The 24022-nt window shown below is 36.8% G+C and overlaps 1 protein-coding gene across 1 annotated transcript in view; it reads left to right on the top strand.

Annotated features, from left to right (window-relative positions):
• ADAMTS20 (ADAM metallopeptidase with thrombospondin type 1 motif 20) overlaps nt 1-24022 on the top strand; it is a 171295-nt gene that overhangs the window by 123373 nt on the left and 23900 nt on the right. The window contains exons 29-36 of the mRNA XM_042990808.1: nt 3577-3744; nt 11965-12138; nt 12220-12390; nt 16632-16832; nt 17522-17651; nt 18305-18399; nt 18485-18579; nt 19314-19447. Of these exons, the coding sequence (XP_042846742.1) occupies nt 3577-3744; nt 11965-12138; nt 12220-12390; nt 16632-16832; nt 17522-17651; nt 18305-18399; nt 18485-18579; nt 19314-19447 (1168 nt within the window). The remainder of the gene's footprint in view (nt 1-3576; nt 3745-11964; nt 12139-12219; nt 12391-16631; nt 16833-17521; nt 17652-18304; nt 18400-18484; nt 18580-19313; nt 19448-24022) is intronic.

Genomic DNA, 24022 nt, shown 5'->3' with positions numbered 1-24022 from the left:
ATAGGCAGTTCAGGTTACTTGTATTTAATGTCAGCACTTCTGAAGTAGATTGTATCCTATTTCTACTATCCCACCGCATTTATGAAAATATCTCAGAACTTAACACTATGTTAACTAAGAACAATAGGGATGATTTTTAAGAATTCTTTTGATGAGAATGCAGGAAAATACACAGTGTTAGTAAAATCTCAAGGGAGTAGGATGGTATCAGGAATATAAAAGAGAAAAACAAACAAAAAAATTTGCTGAGTACCAAAGAAAAGAATTGTCATGTTTGAGTATTCCTATCAAGTGGGCCAATTTGTGGTATCTTTGCAACTCAGAATGTATTGTGGTTTGCAAGAAAGAGGGTAGCATTTCACTAGTTATTCACTTTATGAAAACCTCATTCCAGCTAAAACATGATTCTTTGCATAACATGATCTCTTCTACTTAAATCATCATATAGAATTCATCAGACTTGATAAATAATATACTTACTCCCCTTCAAATCTTGAGGAAAAAGAGCTCTACTTTAAAAGTGCAACCAAGCATAATTTATTTTGCAATTCTTTGTGCTTTATGTCTGTCTTTCCTAGAGAACTTTGTGTTTACAAACCAATAAATACATTCCAAGGAATTTAAAATGTGTTAATAAATTACCTTAGAGTTTAAGAAAAACAAAAGGAATTGCTTACACCAAAGATCAACATCAATTAATCAGCCGATATTTACTCTACCTGCCTTTTTGTGGGTGATGTGGGTAATCTTTAAAAGGTCCTTGACCTCCAGAAGTCTGGGTAGATAAAGAATGTGACAAAAGTAGAAAATGATGAAGTGCTAAAACCAGAGTGAGACTCAGAAGAATTTAGAGAAGTGAAAGATTGACATGTATTTACCTTAGACATAGGATTGACTTAGACCTTTAAGGATAAATCACATTTAGCAAGCATCAAAGGAAGTGATTAATTGAGGTAAAAGGAAATAATGTGAATTAGGCACCCTTGTTGAGTGAATATGTCACATTAAAGAGAAAGTTACTGTATTATGCCTAAGTAGAGCAAAGGTGTGTGTTGAAAAGTAACAATATAAGGTCAGAAAGGTATGTTGACTGAAATTTAATGGATCAAGAAAGCAAAAAAGAATGTAAGTTTTGATTTACTTTTGAAGGCAATAGGAAACCATTGTCAGTTTTTGAGCCAAAAGAATGTTTAAAATTATGTTTAATAATAGTCTTGGTTAAAGATTAGAATAATGATGAAGAGAAAGACGATCTTGAGTTAGAGTAGGAGACATTATTCAGTTTTATGAAGAATAATCTTGGCTTTGATAGTGCACTACAATGTCTGAGTTTACATTCCATTCATAGATATTGCTCGTAGAGGAAATACATCGCTGAATTCTAAAGTAGAATCTTTAGTATCCCCTCTTATGGTACATAGTTTAATAAATGAATGGTCATTTTTATCAGAAATATCAATAATCAGCTGCATATTTACTGTGTGATTCTTGGATTTCTTGGCATTGTTAAAACTCAGAATTTTACAAAACAGACACATGGGCAATGTCCAGAGAAGACTTACTAAACAAATATATGACCATCCATCTTTGTCCATCGACAAGCTTACTTCTTCAAGACTGACTTTAAATATCACCTTCTCCTTGCTTGAGTACTTATCAAACATCCCAAAAGGAATGGTTACTTTTCAGAATTTCTTAAATCCATAATTTTTATTGTATTATTTTAATGGTCTTTATGACTTGTGTTTTTTTCTGATTTTTATTGGGTTTAATATTCTGTAGATCTACTTTGGTATAATTGATTTAATAGGTGGTATGTGTCATTTAGATTATAAATATTTTGAGAGTAAAGGGCAAAAGCAAAAGGTGTTTAATGAATCTGTGTCTTCAACTCTTGGTATATAGTAGAAACTCAATAATAGAACAAATAAGTTACCAAATATTTTTACATCTTCCATAAGAACAATTGTGTTGATCTTAATTATCCACAGTAATGCTTGCTGACAGGAAGAGTAATGAATGCTCTTCTGTTCTAAAGATCTAAAGCTTAGAAATAATAATATGTACCTCAGGAGAAAAACATTTTTCCATGTGTGAACATGTATATATACTTCCTGATGATATATGCTTCATGCTCAATAATATGTAATGTTTCTGGTATAAAAGATAACATACTCTTTGAAAAACAGATAGTGAAGTCAAGAAACAGGGAAGTACCCAAGTCAGAAAGAACAGAGCATATAGCTAGATCCAAGAGAGAAGGTCAATAGGAAAGAATGCATACTCACTGTAAGTTACGAAGTTCCCTTAGGGATTTTCACAGAATTAAGTGTGTTCTAAGTGACCTGTAAGTGACATTTCAGATATGATAATAAGTCTTAATAATCAAGGCACTGAATTAAATCAATTGCCTACACAAATGAGATATAGTATTGCAGATCATATAAAATGATAAATTATCCCCCAACTGTTTTTTTAATTTAAAATATTTTAAGCATCTAATAGTCTGTATTAGATAGTCTCACAGTCTTTGAACTATAGATAAAATATATAATATATTATCTAATATTCTCAGAACTCAGTGTATGTTTCTAAATGAAACCATATGTGAACAGCTGTCTCAGAGGTATGATAGGAGTTGTCTGGAATCCGTGTCTTAAGTTTTCTCTGGTACATATATTATGCTGAAAATTGCCAACATCCTGAAACCATGTAAAGGAAAACAGTAGAAAAGGAAGCTAATATTTATTGAGGACGTACTGTATGTAACAGGACTGGATTAGACCTTTCATATTCTTTATCTCATCTTTATAATGAGCCTGTAATATTGGTATTATTATTCCCATTTTATAAATGAAGAAACTGAGTCTTGGACAGGTTATGAAATGCACCCAGAGTCACCCTGGTAGTAAGAAGCAGAGCTCTTTCAAAGAGCCCAAGCTCTTTCCACAACATGGCTCTGGCCTCACTCATTAAATGGAAACTGGCTGAAAAATGAAGTCATTGTTTCACTTACATCTTTACAGAGATTTTAGTTATCTTTTTACTGAATATATTGGAGGGTTGATTGTACAGAGATATGTTTCCAGATTGATGCAGAAAACAAACCTGAACTGGAGTGCCCTTAAAAAATAAGTTTTCTCCTTTCTCAATCACAGTTCCCTGCATTGAGAAATCATTGCATTTTCTTTATACATCCTAAGCATACTTTGCAGTGTGGAAAACATATAGGGTTAAAAATAGAATAGTGATGACTATACAAAATTTAAATGCTCATGTGTGGTAACCGGAGTTAGCTTCAGATACTCTTTAACCTTAGGGGATCTAAACCATTTATGTACCAGAAGAATGCTTGGTACCCTGTAGACACTACTTCTTATGGAATTAATGGATAGCTCATGTCCGTCAATGTACTTCAATGTCCATTGATGGTCCAGGGCAGATGGACAAATTTTAAGTTCTCTACAGTTAGAAATATCCAAGAAAGCAATGATGTTTTGATTGCTTCGTTTTATATATTTTGAAGATAAATTAGTCAAATAAAATGAATCAAGTATATTCGTGTTTATTTTCTAGTGCTCAGCTTCTTGTGGTAAAGGTTTAAAGTACCGTGAGGTGCTTTGCATTGACCAGTTCCAAGGGAAATTAGAAGAAACATATTGCAGTCATCTACAGAAACCTCGAACTCACAAAGCTTGTAGATCTGTCAGATGCCCTTCATGGAAAGCCAATAGGTGGAAGGAGGTAAGTGATGTATTTTGTAATTATAAATGTATTCTTGCATTTATAAAGAAAATCTCAAATCCCTATGTTGATATAACCTTGAAAATTTTACTCCACTAAAATGTGTTTTACTCTGTTAAACATGATTTTATACTATGCTCTGAATTAAGGTACATTGTTAACACACTTGCTAAGTCTATATCTAAATAACAAATTAGTCCGTTGATTTTTTGTGACTATTGATGATCATATTATTCCAGGTAGTTTAAAAGTCAAGTATAGATGATGATATATATAACAACGTCCTTGTTTCCACACCAAAATCTTGGATTTTGAGCTAAGGTTACGTTTTGGAGAAGGGACTGCTAAGTTCTAAACAGGAGCATCATTGGAGTCTTTTAAGAGTTAGGAGCATGTCAGAACTAGGTAGCCTGAGCTGGTCGAAGGCTAGAGTGAACACACCTGGAAAGACTCAGCAAAGTCCATGCCTACTTTTCAGCATTGTCTCAGGCCACTGAATCTTAGGGACAATGGATAACTTGTTCACTAAGAGCCTTAGTATTGGGCTAAATATCTTATCTTGAATAGTGTGATTTAGTTGCAAAAAAGACTTTCCAACTCTCAATTTATATAGTTGTTATGTTTTGCTTAAAATCAGGGTTTGCCTGGGCCACCTGGGTGGCTCAGTTGGTTAAGCGTCTGACTTTGGCTCATGTCATGATCTCATGGTTCGTGGGTTCAAGGCCCACATTGAGCTCCATGCCCACAGCTCAGAGCCTGGAGCCTGCTTTGGATTCTGTCTCCTTCTCTCTCTGCCTCTCCCCCGCGTGCACACGCGCACGTGCGCGCGCTCTCTCTCTCTCAAATATAAATAAACATTTAAAAAAATCAGGGTTTGCCTTACTTTATCTGCACCAAGATATAATGCACCAGAATAATGGCAAAGTGGTTTTCCTCAAAGGGTGAAACACTGTAAAGTCACTGAACGCAGCACTGAATGCAGCATGTGGCAGAGACTTTCTAATTCTGACACCAGCCAGGAACCACTGGGAGATGGGTGTGGAAGTGGGGCAGACTTTGGCTTCTTGGCCACCAGCATTCCTGTTGATCCCCAGGATTCTTCTGCTGTGCAGCTGCTGTGGTTGGTATTCATGAGGGACACTTTCTGACCCTTGACCTCCAGCCCCCCAACAGCAAATCAATCATCAGTGCTAACAAATTGGCCTTGGCTTACCACCAAGTATGAAATTATATAAGACTCACTAAATGGACGTGTTTAAGGGGTTTCTAAGATACAGATATGAATATTCAAAGACTATAAAAAAACACAGATGCTTTTGTACAGAGTCTGCTTTCTTCTCTTTGAATTGGTTTTCCTTGTCATAGAAATTAGCTTCATACACCCACACAGTCCCCAAATCTCTGCCAGAAACAAATGACCATTTGTGAAGTCGTTGGCTTTTGATTTATTCTATAAAAAGTACCCACATGAAGTTAACAATTGCAGGCTGTCACTGTGCTACATGTAATAATATATTCAACAGAAGTGTAATTTCAGAAGTAGTTACGAGCTAATCACTGGTTGCTACTCTGTTCCGACTGTATAAATTGTAACATTGCTTTAGTATAATCACTCACTGTAAAATAATTTCATTTTATTACTATTTTACATTATACCTCAAGTGGAAAGACTCATTTAGCAAATTGTGACCACAAAGGTGCTCCAGTGAGTTTTGAGGTAACTCTCTTCATTTGGTAGTTGATATCATTTTTCAAGGAAAGGATTTAGTAATTCATTTTAGCAACTGCTGCCAAACAGAAACAAGCATTGGTGTGCAGAGCCATTTGTCCTCTCACTCCAGATGTATACCTTTAGAGGCAAAGTAAATACTAGAATCATTTAGGAAGGAAAAAAAAATCTCCCTCCACTTTCTGAAGAGTTCTTTTGAGTTCATAAGAGTTCTTTTGTTTGTTCTGTTCTGTTTTGTTTTAAACTTAATTTTACCTATTTGAGAATACTAACTTTGCTTGTATATTCAAGTTTTTAAGGCATGGTGCTGGAGACCTCATTGTTTCATGCTGCATCTACTTAGGTCAGTACCATCCAAATGTAGCTTTTATGCTCAGAAAAAAAAAAAAAAAGTCCAGAATTCTTGCCTCCTCTTGACCATGGCTAATCTGCTGGACAACTTGGAAAGAGGATCTCACTCAACCCTACTGAATCTAGAGCCACATGATATCAACCACTTGCCTGGTTCCCCTTCTCTGAGACCCATCATTTTCTTTCTAGTATTTTAAGATCAGAGCTGGAACCAAAGGTGATAGAAGTTCTGAAATCTCACACATCTATTGACTGGTGCCCCCTCTCCCAAAGCCCCTGGAAACATTTTTTTTTTGAAACTATATGCTAAATGCTAACATTTTAAGTGATTTTGTATTTCTCTAATTCCATATTTCCCAAATACATAAATCCGTATTTATATATTTTCAAAAATTTCTGATGTATACATATATATCTCTTATAGCCTAAAAGATAGTAGATCTTAATTAAGTCCCGATAGCCTCTGATCAAGAGCCCAGAACCTCTTCATCTCTCTTCCCCTGGCCAAGCGATGTTCCTACCAGTGAAGATAGGCTGGAGCCCCAGGACAGGGAAGATGTGTTTTTGCTCTGGGGCTGAGTGAACTATGCTTCTCAATCTCTTCTGGTTGGTTCCAGCAATCCTGTTTTTGCATTTCTATGCTGCCTGTTCACTCTCTTCCTTTCTCCCCTTTCTTGATACTTAAGATGGCCTTTCTTTGAGTGGCCTCAGATGACTAACTCTCCGGTTTAAGGCATGTATCAAGAAAGTTTTCGAGGCAGAAATAATTTTATCTCTGCAAGAAAAGTGAAAAAATTGGGAATAGGAAGGGAGCAACAAGGGACAGCCACTTCCTGACCCTGTGAAGAGTCAACTACAGCTATAGAAGTTAAGTTGCTTATATCTGCAGCAGGCAAGGAAGTTGGGGGTGCGGGGGAAGCATGTGAACACAGGTCTATTTGAGCTTTCCCTACTATAGTTGCAGTCATAATTATTTCATTATCATCATTATATACCAGGTCATCGTTATATTTCCTTAGCAATATATTGCCACTCTTACAAGGGAACCTACAGTCAACAATTGTAGATTGTTGCTGTGTCACATAGTGCACATTGAATAGAAATCTAATTCCTGTGTGTACTGAATTCATTGCAAGCTTATTTTTGTTAAAAAAAGGTATGTTGTCTAAGTACAAGATACATAATGGATTTTACAGTTTATGGGGAAAAACAGTTTAGTTGATCACATATTAAATATGATGTAGTTGTCTAAATTACTAGCAACATAATAGGCCACAGTAGTGATGGATAGTGTTCAAATCTTTGGCACAGATCCTGGTCAGATTTTTGGAGCAGTGCCTATTCCAGGACCCACACTGTAAGAAAAGTCTTGACAAATTCCCACATCCCCAGAGAAGTACAGTCAAATGGTTACAACCATTCTATGTCAGTTCCATTGTATTCTACTGCAAGTAAGAAAAGTCCTAATGATGAGTGGCTTCAACTCAAAGACATTCCTTGTTTACATAACAAAACCAGAAGGTCACTGACTTTAAGTTTGACTCAGCAGCTTTACAAGGTCAAGGTGCTGGATTGGCATTTCTGTGATTTTATTGGTCAGCTCCTACTGGTCATAAAATAGCTGCCACAGTTTTAGGACTTACCCCTTTATACTTTCTCACATGAAAGTGAATATGCATTTGTTCTGTGTTGGAAAGGAGGACAGATTCCAGATGGTCGGTAAATGTTTAAAGACGACTATTTCAGCTCAATCTGGGCGAGTATTTGTTAACTTTAGAGTCACCCAAAAATGGAATGACTGCTTTCAGGATATGGCGAATATACCCAGACTGAGGGTATGAAAGTATAGGTAGGTTTGATGGTCATTCATTTACTATTGCTGTAAAAGGAATTTCAAAATCGAAGAGAAATGGAAGTTACACATTCCTAGAATCTTTCCTAACTCCAAACGTTCTACTATTGAGAATACTGCTGCTACATTATTGACTCACTGAAATAGACCACAATTAAGAATAACTATGGTAAAATCAAAACCTAAATCTGTTATTAAGAAATTATAGGGGCACCTGGGTGGCTCAGTTGGTTAAGCGTCCTACTCAATCTCAGTTCAGGTCTTGATCTCAGGGTCATGAGTTCAAGCTCTGCACTGGGCTCCACAGTGGATGTGGAGTCTACTGGAAAAAAAAAAAAAGATAAATAATGCATCAAGAGACAAGACATCACTATTTGAATTTTAAATAATTTATGAAATAGCAGCTTGGTGAACCTACTTTTGCAATGCACATTCTGGCATTTCTAGCAGTTGCTGAAATGACTACAGTACCTGTGGATTGGTGAAAGTTCACCTTCTCCAGTTCCACTGTCAAGTCTTTCAAGTGCCAGTCTGTGCAGTTACAGTACATTACGTATAAATCGGATGTTCGTCTGATTGTTCCTGTTTGAATTAAATAATGCTGTGTTGGTGAGTTAGTGCATTCAGTATCTGTGTTATACTTGTAATTATAGTCTCCCATTGACTTCACATTAGTTATCTGGATTTTAAAAAAAGATAATATGTAACATGCTTATAAATCTGGAGTTCTATGAAGCTGTTAAGTAAGGATACATATTTTAGAGTTAGAGGTGTGCTTTAAAAGGTCATTCTAGTAAGTCACTTGACTAAAGAGTGAGTAATCATATCTTCATAGCATCCACCCCTGTGGGGGAGACTGACCAGGCAAAAGTTCTGCTTTGGAAATGTTGAATCTGGGGTGCCTTTGACATATCTAGGTAGAAAACACAGGAAAGTTCTTGTAAATACGTAAAACATTCTTGTAAATACATGGAAATGCAAATGTTGAGGTCAGAATTAGGATCAAGGCTGGAGAGAACAGATTTTAAAAATTGGTGCATAGAAGAAATTGCTCAGAGCGTTCAGAGGGTGTATACGCTCAGAGCATTCAGAGGTTATAAACAGAATCCCGGAATCTGCTAATCTTTACGGCTGAACTGAGAAAATAGAGTCAGGTAAGGACTCTGAGAAGGAGCAATCTAAAAAGAATAGAGTACCTGGAGCCCAAGGGGATTTCAGTCACAGAAGCCAGAATGGCTCCACAGAAAGTGGTCAGTGCTGCTGAATGCGTCCATGAGATTAAGACAAGCTTTGAAAAGTTTTTGTTGGATCTTTCAGTTAGGGTTATTGATGATATTGGGTTAAGAAATATTTCATGTAAGCCATAAATTATCTTTTCTGTTCAAATCTAAAATTGCATCAAATTGCTTTTTTCTATTCTTATCTTAAAAAAACTGAAAAACAAAAAGTTACTTGTTTTCTTTCAAGCAGTAGGCCATTTTTTTTTTCCTTTTAGGGAAGAGGCCCACAGTAGTAGTTACCCATGGTCACAGTGGATTTTTCAGTGGATTTTTTGCTATGACCAAGGGACCAATAAACCACTGTGGCTTATTGAATTTCAGAAAATTATAATTGTCTGATAGAACAACTTGCTAAGCTGTGTTTTGTGAATTCTTTTTTTCCAGGATTTTTTTTTTCAGGTTTAGAGGCAGGAAGTTTTCCAAATGTAGTTTATATTTCTGAAATTATCCCTGGAAAATGTTTGCAGGAGCCTTATTTTATAGGCTAAACATTTTCAAAAGAGGTTCCGATAAGCTAAATTACATCTAGACATTTTAGTCTGCTTAATATTGTGCCCTGCACCGAACACACATTAAATTATTGTTTTCTCCATACAAAGGAGCTGGGTTTTGTGAAAGCACTCAATGAGGACAAAGTTCAACTGGTTAAGCACAGAATGAAGGTAAATGTAAGCTATGTAGATATGTATACTGTTCTTCATAAGTTAAAACATATATATAAATTCTCATTCAAGTCAGTGGTTATTACTTGTACACACAAGAAAGAAAACTAAATTTTCAAGCACATTTAGAATGAAATGCTGCAACAGTCTGTAAGAGAAATTCAAGTCTACAAGTTCTTAGCTTTTGTGGGATATAAATATTTTTTCATTCATGGTAAATCCATATTCTGCAGGTATATACATTTATTGTTGCAGAAAAAGAAATTTGTTACTCTGAGACTCCTACAGAAACATAAAGTTTGGTGAAGGACCTTATTTTTTTTTTTTAAGTTTTACTTATTCATTTGAGAGAGACAGAGACAGCATGACTTGAGGATGGGGAGAGAGAGAGAAGGAGAGCGAAATCCCAAGCAGGCTCCACGCTATCAGCGTAGAGTCAGATGCAGGGCTGGAACTCACAAACGGTGGGATCATGACCTAAGCTGAAACCAAGTTGGACGCTTAACTGACTGAGCCACCCAAGTGCCCTTGCAAGACCTGAGTTTTTACCCTAACAATATCACAGGTGGGAACAGTGGGGCAACCCCAGATATTCCTCAGTAGGACTTCCAATCCTTTCTGGAATAACCCAGAGTATGTATGTGTGTGTGTGTGTGTGTGTGTGTGTATATATATATATATATATATATATATTTCATTTTTTATTTCATATATATATTTCATATATATATATTTCATATATATTTCATATATATATTTCATATATATATATTTCATATATATTTCATATATATATTTCATATATATATATTTCATATATATTTCATATATATATATTTCATATATATTTCATATATATATTTCATATATATATTTCATATATATATTTCATATATATATTTCATATATATATTTCATATATATTTCACATATATATATTTCACATATATATTTCACATATATATATTTCACATATATATTTCACATATATATTTCATATATATTTCATATATATATTTCATATATATATTTCATATATATATTTCATATATATATATTTCATATATATATTTCATATATATATATTTCATATATATATTTCATATATATATATTTCATATATATATTTCATATATATATTTCATATATATATATATGAAACAAACTCACAAATTTTATCAGTATCACTGGGCGTTCTCCATACTTTATTAATGTTGGCACCACAGCTCTTGGTTGTGGTCAAGCTGTGTTGTAAATATGAGCTGGCTTCTAGAACTGCAAGGGCCCAGAGAGGTTACCAGCTCCTTCCCCATCCCCCAAAGGCAAGGACAGCTTAGGGTAAGGCGTCAGAAAGAACTGAACTTCATCTTGCCTTCTAAATTGTTTTTTTAATGTTTATTTATTTTTGAGAGAGAGAGAGAGAGAGAGCGTGAGCAGGGGAGGGGCAGAGAGAGGGAGACACAGAATCCAAAGCAGGCTGCAGGCTCTGAGCTGTTAGCACAGAGCCCAATGTGGGGCTAAACTCACGAACCGTAAGATCATGACCTGAGCTTGAAGTCCGACGCTTAACTGACAGAGCCACCAAGGCGCCCCTCATCTTGCCTTATAGAGGCAGAAGCACAGGCAAGTGACTTACCATCTCTGAGCCTCAGGTCCTCATCGCTGCTGGTCACAGGTAGAACTGTTGTTAGCAATAAATCTAGGGACACATCCTATGAAATTTTACAAATAACACAAAATCTTTGAACCGATGAGAAAAAGGAAACCTGAGAGGCTATGGCAAGATTGTCTAAGTTAACAGTTTGTACAATCAGCTTCCCCAAACACTGTCCATTGAAACACAATCATGAATCAACAGATTAGCAAATATTTGGATCCCCAAACTGTAATGGTGCAAGTATAAAGGTGAGCTTAACACAATCTTGGAAATTATTGTTCCTTTAAGGGAGATTATGTATACAGTCTCAGGATTTAAGTGATGTTTAAAAGCAATGTAGTAGAATAGTTTCATTGTGCAGTGAGTTTTATAGATATTAAGAATGTTGAAGTCAGAATAGTTTTCAACTGGGATGGAGTGTCTGGTATAAATTCTCGTATAGTTTGTCATGGTTTCCATAAGGCTTGAGTAGGTACTGCAATATAAAAATCTATTTGCGTACTTGTATGGATGCTTCACCCCAGACAGCCTTAAAAATACTGATTGCATGTATATTCTACCCAACGCCTGATGTAATGTCAAGCTATGTTTCAAAGAAACAAGAAAATAGGCCATGGCACTCTTTTGCTATCTTTCCCTAATTCGATGTTTGCTCGCTAATTGTTCAACTCACTCGGGCGTCTTTGTAGTGCTCTGTGACCTGTGGTCCTGGAGTTCAGCAAAGGGATGTGTACTGTCGGCTGAGAGGCGTTGGTCGGGTGGCTGAAGAAATGTGTGCTGGATCCACCCGGCCTGATTTTCAGCGGCAATGTTGGCGTCAGGACTGCATGCAGTACCAGTGGGTGGCAGGAGAGTGGCTGAACGTGAGTATTGAGAAGTAAACTTTGAGAGACACTGCATAAAAGACTGACAGAAAAAACCCCATTTTGTCATTGCACCTCTAGTGTTCAACGTCATGTCATAAAAAAGAGACACATCGGCAAGTGAAGTGCATTGATGCACAAAACATTCAAGTGAATGAGAGTTTCTGTGAACCTTCCACCAGACCTCTTTCAATCAAGAAATGCAGGAACCCTTCCTGCAAATATATTGTGGTAACAGGAGACTCATCACAGGTAAGGCAAAGAAAAAAGTTAAGAAGTTTTCCTCCTGAGTCTAAAAACAACTGAGTCTAACATTTGATGTGGTTGAAACTGGGTCTAAATTTGTGGGGGCAGATAGTGGTATTCAGAGCAATCTAAGCAATGGAACCACACATGGATGGTGCAGAGAGAGTAATAGCAGCATGCATGTTCAACTCTAGCTCGGTTCTCAAGTGTCAATTGGGGCCGACTGTGAAAGCAACCACCAGGAACAGTTTGGCAAACTGGCCCTGCGGAATTGCCTGCTGTTTAAAAACAGCTTTCTTGAGGTATAATTGACAAACAATAGACCACACATATTTGAAGTGTATACACCCATAGAACCATTACCATATTCAAAATGAAGAGCATCTCCATCACCCCCCAAATTTTTCTTGTGCGACTTTATAATTCCTTCCCCTCTCCCTTCCAACTACAGATAACCTAATGTGGTTTTCATGTTAGTGATCCCTCACTATATTATTTTGCATTTTCTAGAGTTTTGTGTAAATGGAATCACACCATACGAACTACTTTTTGTCTCATGATTTTGATGACTTTAAGTATTTTGAGATTCAGTCAGGTTGTACTATGTATCAATAGTTTATTCCTTTTTATTATTGAACATTAATCCAGTTGGATATCTGGATATGGATATCTCCAAGTCCACTAAAATCTTCTGTGATGTCTGATCTGCCATTAATCCCCATGCAGTTTTTTTTTTTTTCAATCTCAGGAACTGTAATTTTTATCTTTAGAAGTTTGATTTCAGCTTTTTTAGATTTTCCATGTCTCTACTTTTTGAGTATGCTACAGTTATTGATAACTTTTTAATGTCCTTCTCTGCTAATTCTAATGTCTATGTGTGTGCACTTACAACTGAGGGGATTTTATTGTGCTCTCAAGTTTGTGCAACCATCACCATGATCTACTGCTAGAACATTTTATCACCCCAAGAGGAAACTCCATATACAATAGTAGTCATTCCTCATTGGCTTCTTCCCCCTGGTTCCAGACAACCACTTACCTGCATTCTACATTGATGGATATTCCTGTTCTGGGCATTTCATATAAATTGAATCAGACAATATGTGGTCTTTTTTATATGGCTTCTTTCACTTAACATGGTAGTTTAAGGATCATCCGTGATGTAGTATATATCAGCCATCATTCCTTTTTATGGATGAATAATATTCCATTTTAGGCATATGCTACATTTGGTTTATTCATAAGTTGATGGACATTTGGGTTGAGCCACTTTTGGACTATTCTGAATAATGCTGCTGAGAGCATTTGTTTTCAATTCTCTTGGGCAAATACCTAGGAGTAAAATTGCTGAGTATTATGATAACACTGTTTAACTTTTGAGGAAATTCAAAACTGTTTTCCAAAGTTGCTGCACCATTTTGCAATCCCATCTATTTTACATGCCTGGAATAAATCTCACTTGGTCATGGTGTATAATCCTTTTTATCTGTTTTTGGAACTGTTTTGCTTATGTTTTGTTGAGGACTTTTGTGTCTACATTCATTAGAGATTTTGGTCTCTAGTTTTCTTTCTTTCTTCCTTTCCTTCTTCCTTTTTTTTTTTTTTTTCGTCATATCTTTGTCTGTCTAGTTTTGGTATGAGGGCTATACTGGCCTCATAGGATGAATTAGGAAGTGTCCCTTACTCTTCTTTCTTTTGGAAGAGTTTTGGAAAGTTTAATGCTAATTCTTCTTTAAACATTTGGTGGAGTTTACCAGTGAAGCCTCTGGTCCTAGGCTTTCCTTTGTGTGAAGTTTATTATTATTATTATCATTATTATTATTGCTATTATCATTATTATTATTATTAATATTATTATTAATTCAATCTCTTTTCTTGTTATAGTTCTATTCTTTCTCCCTCCACCCCAGCACATATGGTTGTTGCTGTCTTCTTATTTAATGACTTTTTTTTTATTTTTTATTTTTATTTTTTTTTATTTTATTTTTTTTTAATGACTTTTTTTTTAAACTCACTGTAATGTCTGTACTCTTTGTCACATGTAATCACCGAAGTTTTGCTTGATTAGTTTAATTATGAGCTAATGATTGGGTTGAGATTTCCTTAGACACCTGGAACCAATCTCCAGCCTTTGCCAAGAATCTCTGTTTGTGTAGGAACCTTTAACACTCAGCAAGATAATTGACAACTCGTCCTTAAGCTTACTGTCCTGCTTTTGTGCATGGCCTGGATGTCAACCAGAGGTGAAAATGTAGGCCTGTCCCAGGTGCTTCCTGAGCATGTGTGCAGTCCGGGACATGAACTCACTCCTATGCATGTGCACAGCTTTCTAGATTTCTATGAATATATTGGGGCTTTTCGCTGCCATTACAGACATCTCATTTCCCAGATTTTCCTCTTAACCTTTTTTTTTAATCTGGCTTATTTTTTGCTCCAACTGTTATCCCTGTTCTGGGAGCTGCAAAGTTAAACAGTGGCTTTTAATTGGGTTTAATAAATGTCCCTAAGGGGAAAAAGGCTTTTAGCACTGAGTCAGGTCAAGTCAAAGAAAGAAAGAAAGAAAGAAGTTAAAGGAAAAGAAAAGAAAAGAGGGAAGAAAGAAAGAAAAAAAGAAAAGAAAGGAAGGAAGGAAAGAAGGAAGGAAGAAAGAAGAAAGAATGAAAGAAAGCCTTGCAGGTGGGATCTTCTAGAAAGCCATCAAGCAATTCAAATTATGACAATTCTGTGGAAAGGGGGATTTGAAAAATGTGCAACCCAGTTGTGCCTCTCTTGTAGCTACCAGGCTGCTCTTTTCACCATGTTTGTAGGGCTGTGGACTTTCAAGGCTACTGTGGAGCCAGAGAGGGGAAAATAGGTGAGGGTAAGTCAAAACACCACAAAGCTCCCTCTTCATCCTGAAATTTAGGCTTGTTTATTAAATAAATGCTTCCTGGATTGTTGCAAGCCTTTGGTTAATTTCTAGAGTTCTGGGAAAGTTAATTCTGACAAATTTTGCCAGTTTTCTCATTGCTGTTATGGAGGAGAGAATTTTTGGAGGTCCTACTTTTCACTGCACCCTCTTGACCTCTTTTGATAGATGGATTTTCTCCTCATTATGGGTTATATTTTCCTGCTTATTTGCATGCCAGTTAATTTTTTAAATTGCATATTAGACATTATGAATTTTATTTTTTTGGCTGTTGGCTATTTTTTTTATTCATATGCATATATTTTGAGCTTCATTCTGGAATGAAGTTACTGTCTGGAAACCATTTGATCCTTTCTTGCCTTGCTGTTAAGATTTATTAGGTCAGGCTAGTACAATGCTTAATCTAAGGTTAATTATTCCCCTCTACTGTGGCGAGACCCTTTTGAGTACTCTACCTATTGTCCCATGTATATAAGATTTTCCAGTCTAGCTGGAGGGAACAGGCACTATATTTGGTCTCATGTGAGTACCAGATATAGTCTTTTCTGGTAAGACTTCTGGTTTGTTCATTCTTTGGCCTCGGTTAGTGTCCTCACATGTATGTGTATACTGGTCAGAACCGTGCTGTCCCCTTGTGTTTCCTTTTCTTGTTCCAAGATCTGGAAACTCTCAAAATAGTAGGCTAGAGCAATTATGGGATCATTTGTTTTACTTCCATCTCCCGGGTATCACTATACTTTATTGCCTAATGTCCAATGTCTTAAAAGCCATTGTTTGATACATTTTGTCCAGATGTTTCTGCTGCTTCAGGTTAGAAGGCAACTTATTTCTTGTCACTCCATTATTGCTGGAAACAAATATATTTGCCTATTTTTCATCTTTAATAATATCACTTACCTGTTTTAGTCAAATGGTATTATATATCACAGTATATATATTAAGATAAATGTATGCTAACTTATATATAATTACTAGTAAGTTAAGGATAATAAATGTTCTTTATTTTAGATAAGAACCCATAATATGTTCCATTTCTCTGAAGCTGTGACTTTCAGGAGATAAAGCTTCATCCAATTAAACTGTTAGCAATGTAATGGAAAACAAAACCAAAAAAGCACAGGCACTACAAATAGACAGTCTAGCTGGAATCTGCATCCTTTCCATTTATTGGTGCAACTCTGGAAATGTTATCCAATGTCTCTGAACATTTGTTTACTCATCTGTAAATGAGGCTAATAAATTAGATTATAGTCCAGTATATATTAAGCACCTGGCAAACATAGGCCCTAATTAAGATTAAGGGCATCTTTTTCTCTCCTTATAATTGTGTATTTTTCAGTGTGCAGGTAACTGCGGATTTAGTTACCGACAAAGGATTACATACTGCATTGCAGTCTGGTCTACTGAGAAATATAAGCTTCATCAGCTTTGGCCTATAGACTATCGAGAATGCCCTGTTCTGCCTTCCCCTCAGGTTTACAAATGCAATTTTAGGAGCTGTTTGCATGTGGCCACTTGGAAAGTTGGAAAATGGAGCAAGGTCAGTATATAATTATGAATTTAAAACCTTTTGAATGAGACTTTCTAGGTTTAGTATGCCTGGTAATCTGCACTGCTAACTAGATTGTCTCATACCACTTTTGTCTAAAAACCATTATCAGTTACTTGTACAAATATCTCTTTTTCTATGCTTGCCTGCTTACAAGCAAGGACCATGACTAATAATTTATTGCTATTCCTCAGAGAACTTGGCACAGTGGTTTGCATTTTGAGTAGATGCTTAAGAAATATTTATTGGTTAAGTGAAGAAGTAAATAGATCAGATGTATGAGTAATGAAAGTCATTGGCACTATATTCCATTCTCTATTTGATAGAAAGCAAGTGAATGAATATTGCCTTGTAATCTTAGCATCTAACCATGAGAAAAAACTTTATAGTCTTAATAACCATCATCAATAATGCTTATCAAGTATTTACAACATACTGTTGATATAACTATACAAAATAAATGAAAAGAAGACAGTAACTGAGAAATAATAGATTCTGGCTCATGCCTAAGGATTACTTTCACCTGTGATTGCCCAGCCTCCAGGATATTTTTGTATCTGCAATAGTTCTAGCCACTATGGATCACCAGTTTGTTCCAAAGGGGCCTAGTCTGAAAGGAGAAAATACAGGTTTACTGGCCTTATTATCTAACATTATCTATCACTGTATCCTGTTCACAGTGCTCAGTGACTTGTGGAGCTGGTAAAATGGAGAGAAGAGTGGAATGTGTATCTATAAATGGTCGGTCCAGTAACTTATGTTTAAAGCGTTTAAAACCAGATGCTCAAAAGAAGTGTTACGTCAATGATTGTAAGTAATAACTTTAAAAATCTACCTGGTACCTGGATGTTCCTGGGAAATTTTAATTAAAATTTGAAAATAGGGATGGCTGGGTGGCTCAGTTGGTTAAGTGTCCAACTTCAGCTCAGGTCATGATCTCATGGTTTGTGGGTTTGAGCCCCACGTCAGGTTCTGTGCTGACAGCTCGGAGCCTGGAGCCTACTTTAGATTCTGTCCTTCCCTCTCTCTCTGTCCCTCCCTGCCCTCTCTCAAAAATAAATAAACAGAAAAAATTTAAATTTTTTTTAAAGTTTATTTATTTTTGAGAGAGAGAGAGAATGTGTGAGTGGAGGAAGGGCAGAGAGAGAGGGAGACACGAATCCAAAGCAGGCTCCAGGCTCTGAGCTGTCAGCCGACAGCCTGACGTGGGGCTTGAACCCACGCACTGTGAGATCATGATCTGAGCTGAAGTCGATCGCTTAACCGACTGAGCCACCCAGGCGTCCCATAAGCAGAAAAAATTTAAAAACAATTTTGAAAATAAATATTTGTAGTAGTCATGGGTTTCACAAAACAAAATGTCTATTTTTTTTCAGAGTATAACAATTTTAGTATGATTGAGCTAAATTCATGCTAAGTTTGTTCTTTGTTCATTATTGATATGTATTCATTTGTCCTTGAAGGTAAAACATTTACCAGCTGCAAAGAAATCCAAGTGAAAAGCAACATTACCATGGATGGTGACTATTACCTTAACATTAAGGGAAGAATAATAAAGGTATTTTGAAAGCAGTTTGTATTTGATTTTAACATTGGCCGTTGACTGGAGAAACCTTTTCTAGATGTTTGTATTTTCCCTCTAGATCTATTGTGCAGGCATGCACTTGGAGAACCCCAAGGAATATATATCATTGGTTAAAGGTGAAGAAGACAACTTTTCTGAAGTGTATGGTGTCAGGTATGAGATTTTGGCTTATCTGTGCATTTTTATGGTCCACCAAGAGAATTACAAGTTCCAGCTTTCAGAGTGATACTAGAATAGCTCACAAATGGGACAAGTAATTTAGGAGCAGGTGAACATGTTAGGACCTAAACCAGATGTTGTCCAGACCTGTTTAATAAAGACTTGAATATTAACATGGGCTCACAGAAGGTGAGCTGTGGGACAACAGAGAAGATTTTAAGAGCTATGTTTATTTTAATAGAAATAAAATTAATAAGAGGTGCCTGGGTGGCTCAGTCAGTTAAGTGACCAACTCTTGATTTTGGCTCAGGTTGTGATCTCATGGTTTGTAAGTTTGATCCCACATCACGCTCCATGCTGACAGTGCAGAACCTACTTGGGATTCTCCTTCCTCTCTCTCTGCCCTTCCTCAGCTTGTGCGCTCTCTCTCTCTCTCTCTCTCTCTCTCTCTCAAAAGAAATCAATAAGCTTAGAAAAGGAAAGAAAATTAACAACAATAATAAAAGCTAGGAGAACTATAGCTGAAATATTTTTCCATAAACCATGCTTGAACTTCCCATTGAGAATCAGATGTTAATCTTTGGTGATTTTTTACATCTTTCTCGTTTAGCTTACTAACACTATAATATTGAAGGAGTGTATCTTTTACTCTCCTACTTCCAAAGTTTACCTTTATCTACATGATGGGATAATTACTGCATACTACAATTATTCTAATGTTGTTTCAGACTACAAAATCCATATGAATGTCCTTTTAATGGAAGTAGGAGGCAAGACTGTGAGTGTAAAAATGACTACCTGGCTGCTGGACACACTGTATTCAGCAAAATAAGAATTGATCTCACTTCCATGCAAATTAAAAGTAAGTGCTGCAACTCTAAAATGAAAAGCCTCTAGTTGCTAATGAAATTCAAACAATATGCTGGTGTATATGATAGCTAAAGTATAGAGAACGGCCTCACATTGTGCAAGAATTACCTAACTTTTTAAAAGAAGTTATTAGCTACATAATTTCTTAGCAGTGACATGGACCATGGGGATCCTAAATAAAAATGTTGTGGTAATGACAGTGATAAGATGTTGCCTTTCCAAGATACAACCCTTTGTCTTAAAATCCTCAATTACATTAAGGGCAAGGAAGTTAATATCCTCAACATAGTTGTATAAGCTTTTTGCAGGGCTTAGAGTTATTATTAACATCAGTTTCAGTTCACAATTTGTCAAGTATTTTCTCATAAATTGTCTCATTTGATCTTTTTTATAACTCTGTACTAGTCAGGGCAGAATTGCATCATATCATTGCAAGTGATGAAATTAAGATGTACTTATAAAGTTAAGTCACTTGGGGCGCCTGGGTGGCTCGTCGGTTGGGCGTCCGACTTCAGCTCAGGTCATGATCTCACGGTCCGTGAGTTCGAGCCCCGCATCGGGCTCTGTGCTGACAGCTCAGAGCCTGGAGCCTGTTTCAGATTCTGTGTCTCCCTCTCTCTGTGCTCCTCCCCTGTTCATGCTCTGTCTCTCTCTGTCTCAAAAATAAATAAACGTTAAAAAAATTAAAAAAAAAAAAATAAAGTTAAGTCACTTGTCTCAATTCATACAGTTAGTAACTGGTGTTTAGAGATAAAGTCTTCACCCACAGATCCCAGATTCTGGACCTGCTGCCTTTCTAGGAAGTAATTCAGAGTATAGCCAAATCAAAACATATTTATAAAACCTGGTACACACTGTATATGAAGCAGCCTGCCATCCTGGAAGTTGCATTCCTACCAGAAAAGGCAAAGAAGTTCATTTCAGAAACAGAAACTGTAAATTGCAATTGAATCACCAGTTTCATAGTTTTATAAACTATGTTTATCAAACCAGTTTATAGTTTTATAAACTATAAAAAGAAACAAAAAATCATTGAGACAGAGGATGCACGAGTACATCATCTGTAAACCACAGTCATATGATGAACTATTGTTAGTAATAATAGCTACCATTTACTGAACACCCACTGTTACTGCAGTGGGGAAGCATTATACTGTTATGTTTACAATTCTGGAGTTAGAACGCCTGGGAGTAAATTCTTTGCATCCATTTACCAGTTACCTAACTTTGGGCATATCTCTTTAAACCTAAATTCCTTCATCTGTATAGTGAGAAACTGACTCTCAGATTTTTTTCTTCTTTCTATCCTTCTTTTTTCCTTTCTGGTGATGATTAAAAGATAATACTTGTAACATACCTATTAAATGCCTTACATATAGTAAATGCTCTGTAAATACTAGTTGTTATTAATAATGTATGTTGTAGCATTGCTAAGTACATAAGGGGAACTTGGTAACTTATTTGCTGTTTATTAAGTTGTTATAATTCATGATTTTATTGAACAATCCTGCCATTTGCCAGGCATTAGACTGGGTCCTCAGGATAAAATGTTGAATGCATACATTTTCAACTCCCTAGTCTCTCTTTTCTTTCCTCATATTTGGGTGTCAAAAACCAGTCTCAGTTAAATATTTCCTCTCTGATGCACTTGCAACATGAAACATGAGTGTAGTACCTCATCCACTGCTCTCCTCACTGCTCTCACCTAAAATGCATGGCTCCTAAGCTCATGAGAATCCTTCATGCTGCTGAGTAATCTTGTTGTCCTCCCCTAGTTTATTCCTACCCCCAACCCCCAAATGCCGAACATCTTCTCCTCTTGCTGCAAATTTCTAAAATTTCTAACACTTCCACTTTATCTACTCATTGCTAATGATCTTGCTTCCTATCTCACTGAGAAAGTAAGAACAACTGGAAGAGGATTTCTATAACCATGCCATCTGCAACCTACCCAAACCTTTACTTACTGACTTCCTTCTCTCCCGCTTACTGTGGGTGAACCATTCCTGCTCCCACCTAAGGCAGCTCTCTCTTGTGCTCTAGGCTCATCACGTTGTACCTACTCAAGAACATTTCTCAGCACACTTTCCCTTCTCTCTTACATCACCAGTTCTATCTCCATTTCTCTAAATCCAGTGACAAATTTAGTTTTCATCTCACTTGATCTATCAGCAGCATTTTATCCAGGTCCCCATGCTCTCATCACTTTGTGCCTGACCTGGCCACTCTCTCCTGTCTTTCTTACTGTTTCTCGCCTTGACTGGCTACTCTTCATCTTTTACAGCATGTTGAAAAGCTTTAGGACACAGTCACGCCTTGGGAATCTCTTTCTATTTATAGGTTTCAAATGATGGTCCCAAATATATATCTCCAATTTGGACTGTTACCCTAAACTCTAATATTCATCTCTTGACTCAGCAAATCCACATGAATGCCTAATAGGCATCTCAAACTCAAAGTATGCAAAACTTTGCCTTCAGTATTTCTTCCCACATCCACTCCTTCCATCTCAAATTTTTATCATTTCAGTAAATGGCACGTATAGTCTCCCGGTTACTCCAGCTAAAATCTGGCAACATCTTAGCTTCTCCCTTTCTCTCACACCTGCATGCAATCCATTATGAAATTCTGTCAGATGAATCTCTAACATACATGCTACTATGGACTGAATCATGTCTCCCAACATCCATGTGATGAAGCCCTAATCCCCAATGTGATGATATTTGGTAATGGAGAGATAATCGGGTTTAGATAAGGGTAGGGCCCTTATGATGGGATTAATGCCCTTTTAAAAAAAAAAGAGAAGACACCAGAGCTCTCTCTCTTGCCATATGAGGACACAGTGAGAAGGGTGACCATATACAAGCTAGAAAGAGGGCCCTCACTGGAACCTGACCCTACGGGCTCACTGACCTACACCTCCCAGCCTCCAGATCTTAGAGAAGTGCATTTCTGTTGTTTAAGCCACCCAGTTCATGGTGGTTTGTTAGGGCATCCTGAGCTAAGACACCTATCAAAAATTACTCTCTCCCTACCTCATTGCTGCCATCTTGGTTTGAGTCCACACCATTTTTTCACCCGGGTTATCATGCCTACTAAAATTATAGCATTGCTATTTCAGTATTGCATGACTCTCCCATCTCCTGACCTAGATTCTCAGCAGAGAAGCCAGAGTGATCCTATGAAACATAAGCCATGTCATATCTTATACATTACCCCATTTCATCTTTTTGACAGCCTTGAACTCTGATCAAAACTCTCCAAACATTTCCCATCTGACTCAGGAAAATAAAAAATACTTTCAATGGTCAACAAAACTCAACATGATATCTCCACCTCCACACCTCTCTGCTCTCTCTTTCCACACTCTTTCCACATTCTTGTACACTCTGTTGCAGACACACTCGTTTCTTTGCTGTTTCTTGAACCCTTCAAGCATACTCTCGCCTCAAGGCCTGTGCACTTTGTTCTATTTGCCTGGAACAGTTGTGGCATAGTTACCTGTATGGTTTACTCCTTCTTTTGGATTTCTGCTTAGTTTTGTCTTTTTCAATCAGGCCATCCCGGACCAGTCTGCACTCCTAAACTCCCTTTCTCTTCTTGTTTTAATTGATTTAATTTTTCTATAGGAATTATCACCCCTAACATAATGTGGTATTTACTTGATTACCTGTCTCACTCTGGTAGGACTCCGGTTCCATCAGCCTCTATGTCCTCTAATGATGTGTGCTTAGAGTAATTAAAATAATATTCAATATACCATAGGTTCTGAGTAAATATTGTTTGAATGAAAAGTTTTCAACTTTCCTCAAGAAACTATCTTGAGAAAATCTTGAAGATAAATTTGAATTAACCAAAGCAGAGAAAAGGAGTTTCAGGAGGAGGGAACAGCCTGGAACAAAAGCCTGGAAAATATGAATCATCTTGGTTTCATTAAAGAACAAAAAATCCAGGGGCACCTGGGTGGCTCAGTCAGTTAAGCATCTGACCTTGGCTCAGGTCATGATCTCATGGTTCATAGCATCGGGCTCTGTGCTGACAGGTCTGAGCCTGGAGCCTGCTTTGGATTCTGTGTCTCCCTCTCTCTCTGCCTCCCCCTGCTTGTGCTCTCTCTGTCTCTCAAAAAAATAAATAAACATTAACAAATTTTTAAAAAGAATAAAAAGTCCATTTTTCTCCAAGCATAAAATGAATGGATGTTGGGGGATGGTAGCTTGTTAGAGAAGTTCCCAGAGAGCAGATCATGAAGAACAGTGTATACTAACTACACAGTCGAGTTTTATAAGTTATGAGAACCATTGGGTGTAAGTTTCAGCAGGAGGAAAGACACTTGGAAGGAGAACAAATTTTATTCATGAAAATAGTTAAGAAGCTAATATAATAATCCAGATAGAAAGTGATGAGGGCTTAGAGTAGGGACTAGGTTCAGAAGAGAGGGCCTTCAAGAAATTTTTTTTTTAATGTTTATTTTATTTTTGAGACAGAGAGAGACAGAGCATGAATGGGGGAGGGGCAGAGAGAGAGGGAGACACAGGATCGGAAGCAGGCTCCGGGCTCTGAGCCATCA

The sequence above is a fragment of the Panthera tigris genome, chromosome B4, assembly GCF_018350195.1.
Source record: "Panthera tigris isolate Pti1 chromosome B4, P.tigris_Pti1_mat1.1, whole genome shotgun sequence".
Classification (NCBI taxonomy): Eukaryota; Metazoa; Chordata; class Mammalia; order Carnivora; family Felidae; genus Panthera; species Panthera tigris.
The sequence above is the reverse complement of the archived record's forward strand: the minus strand, read 5'-3'. Positions and strand labels throughout refer to the sequence as shown.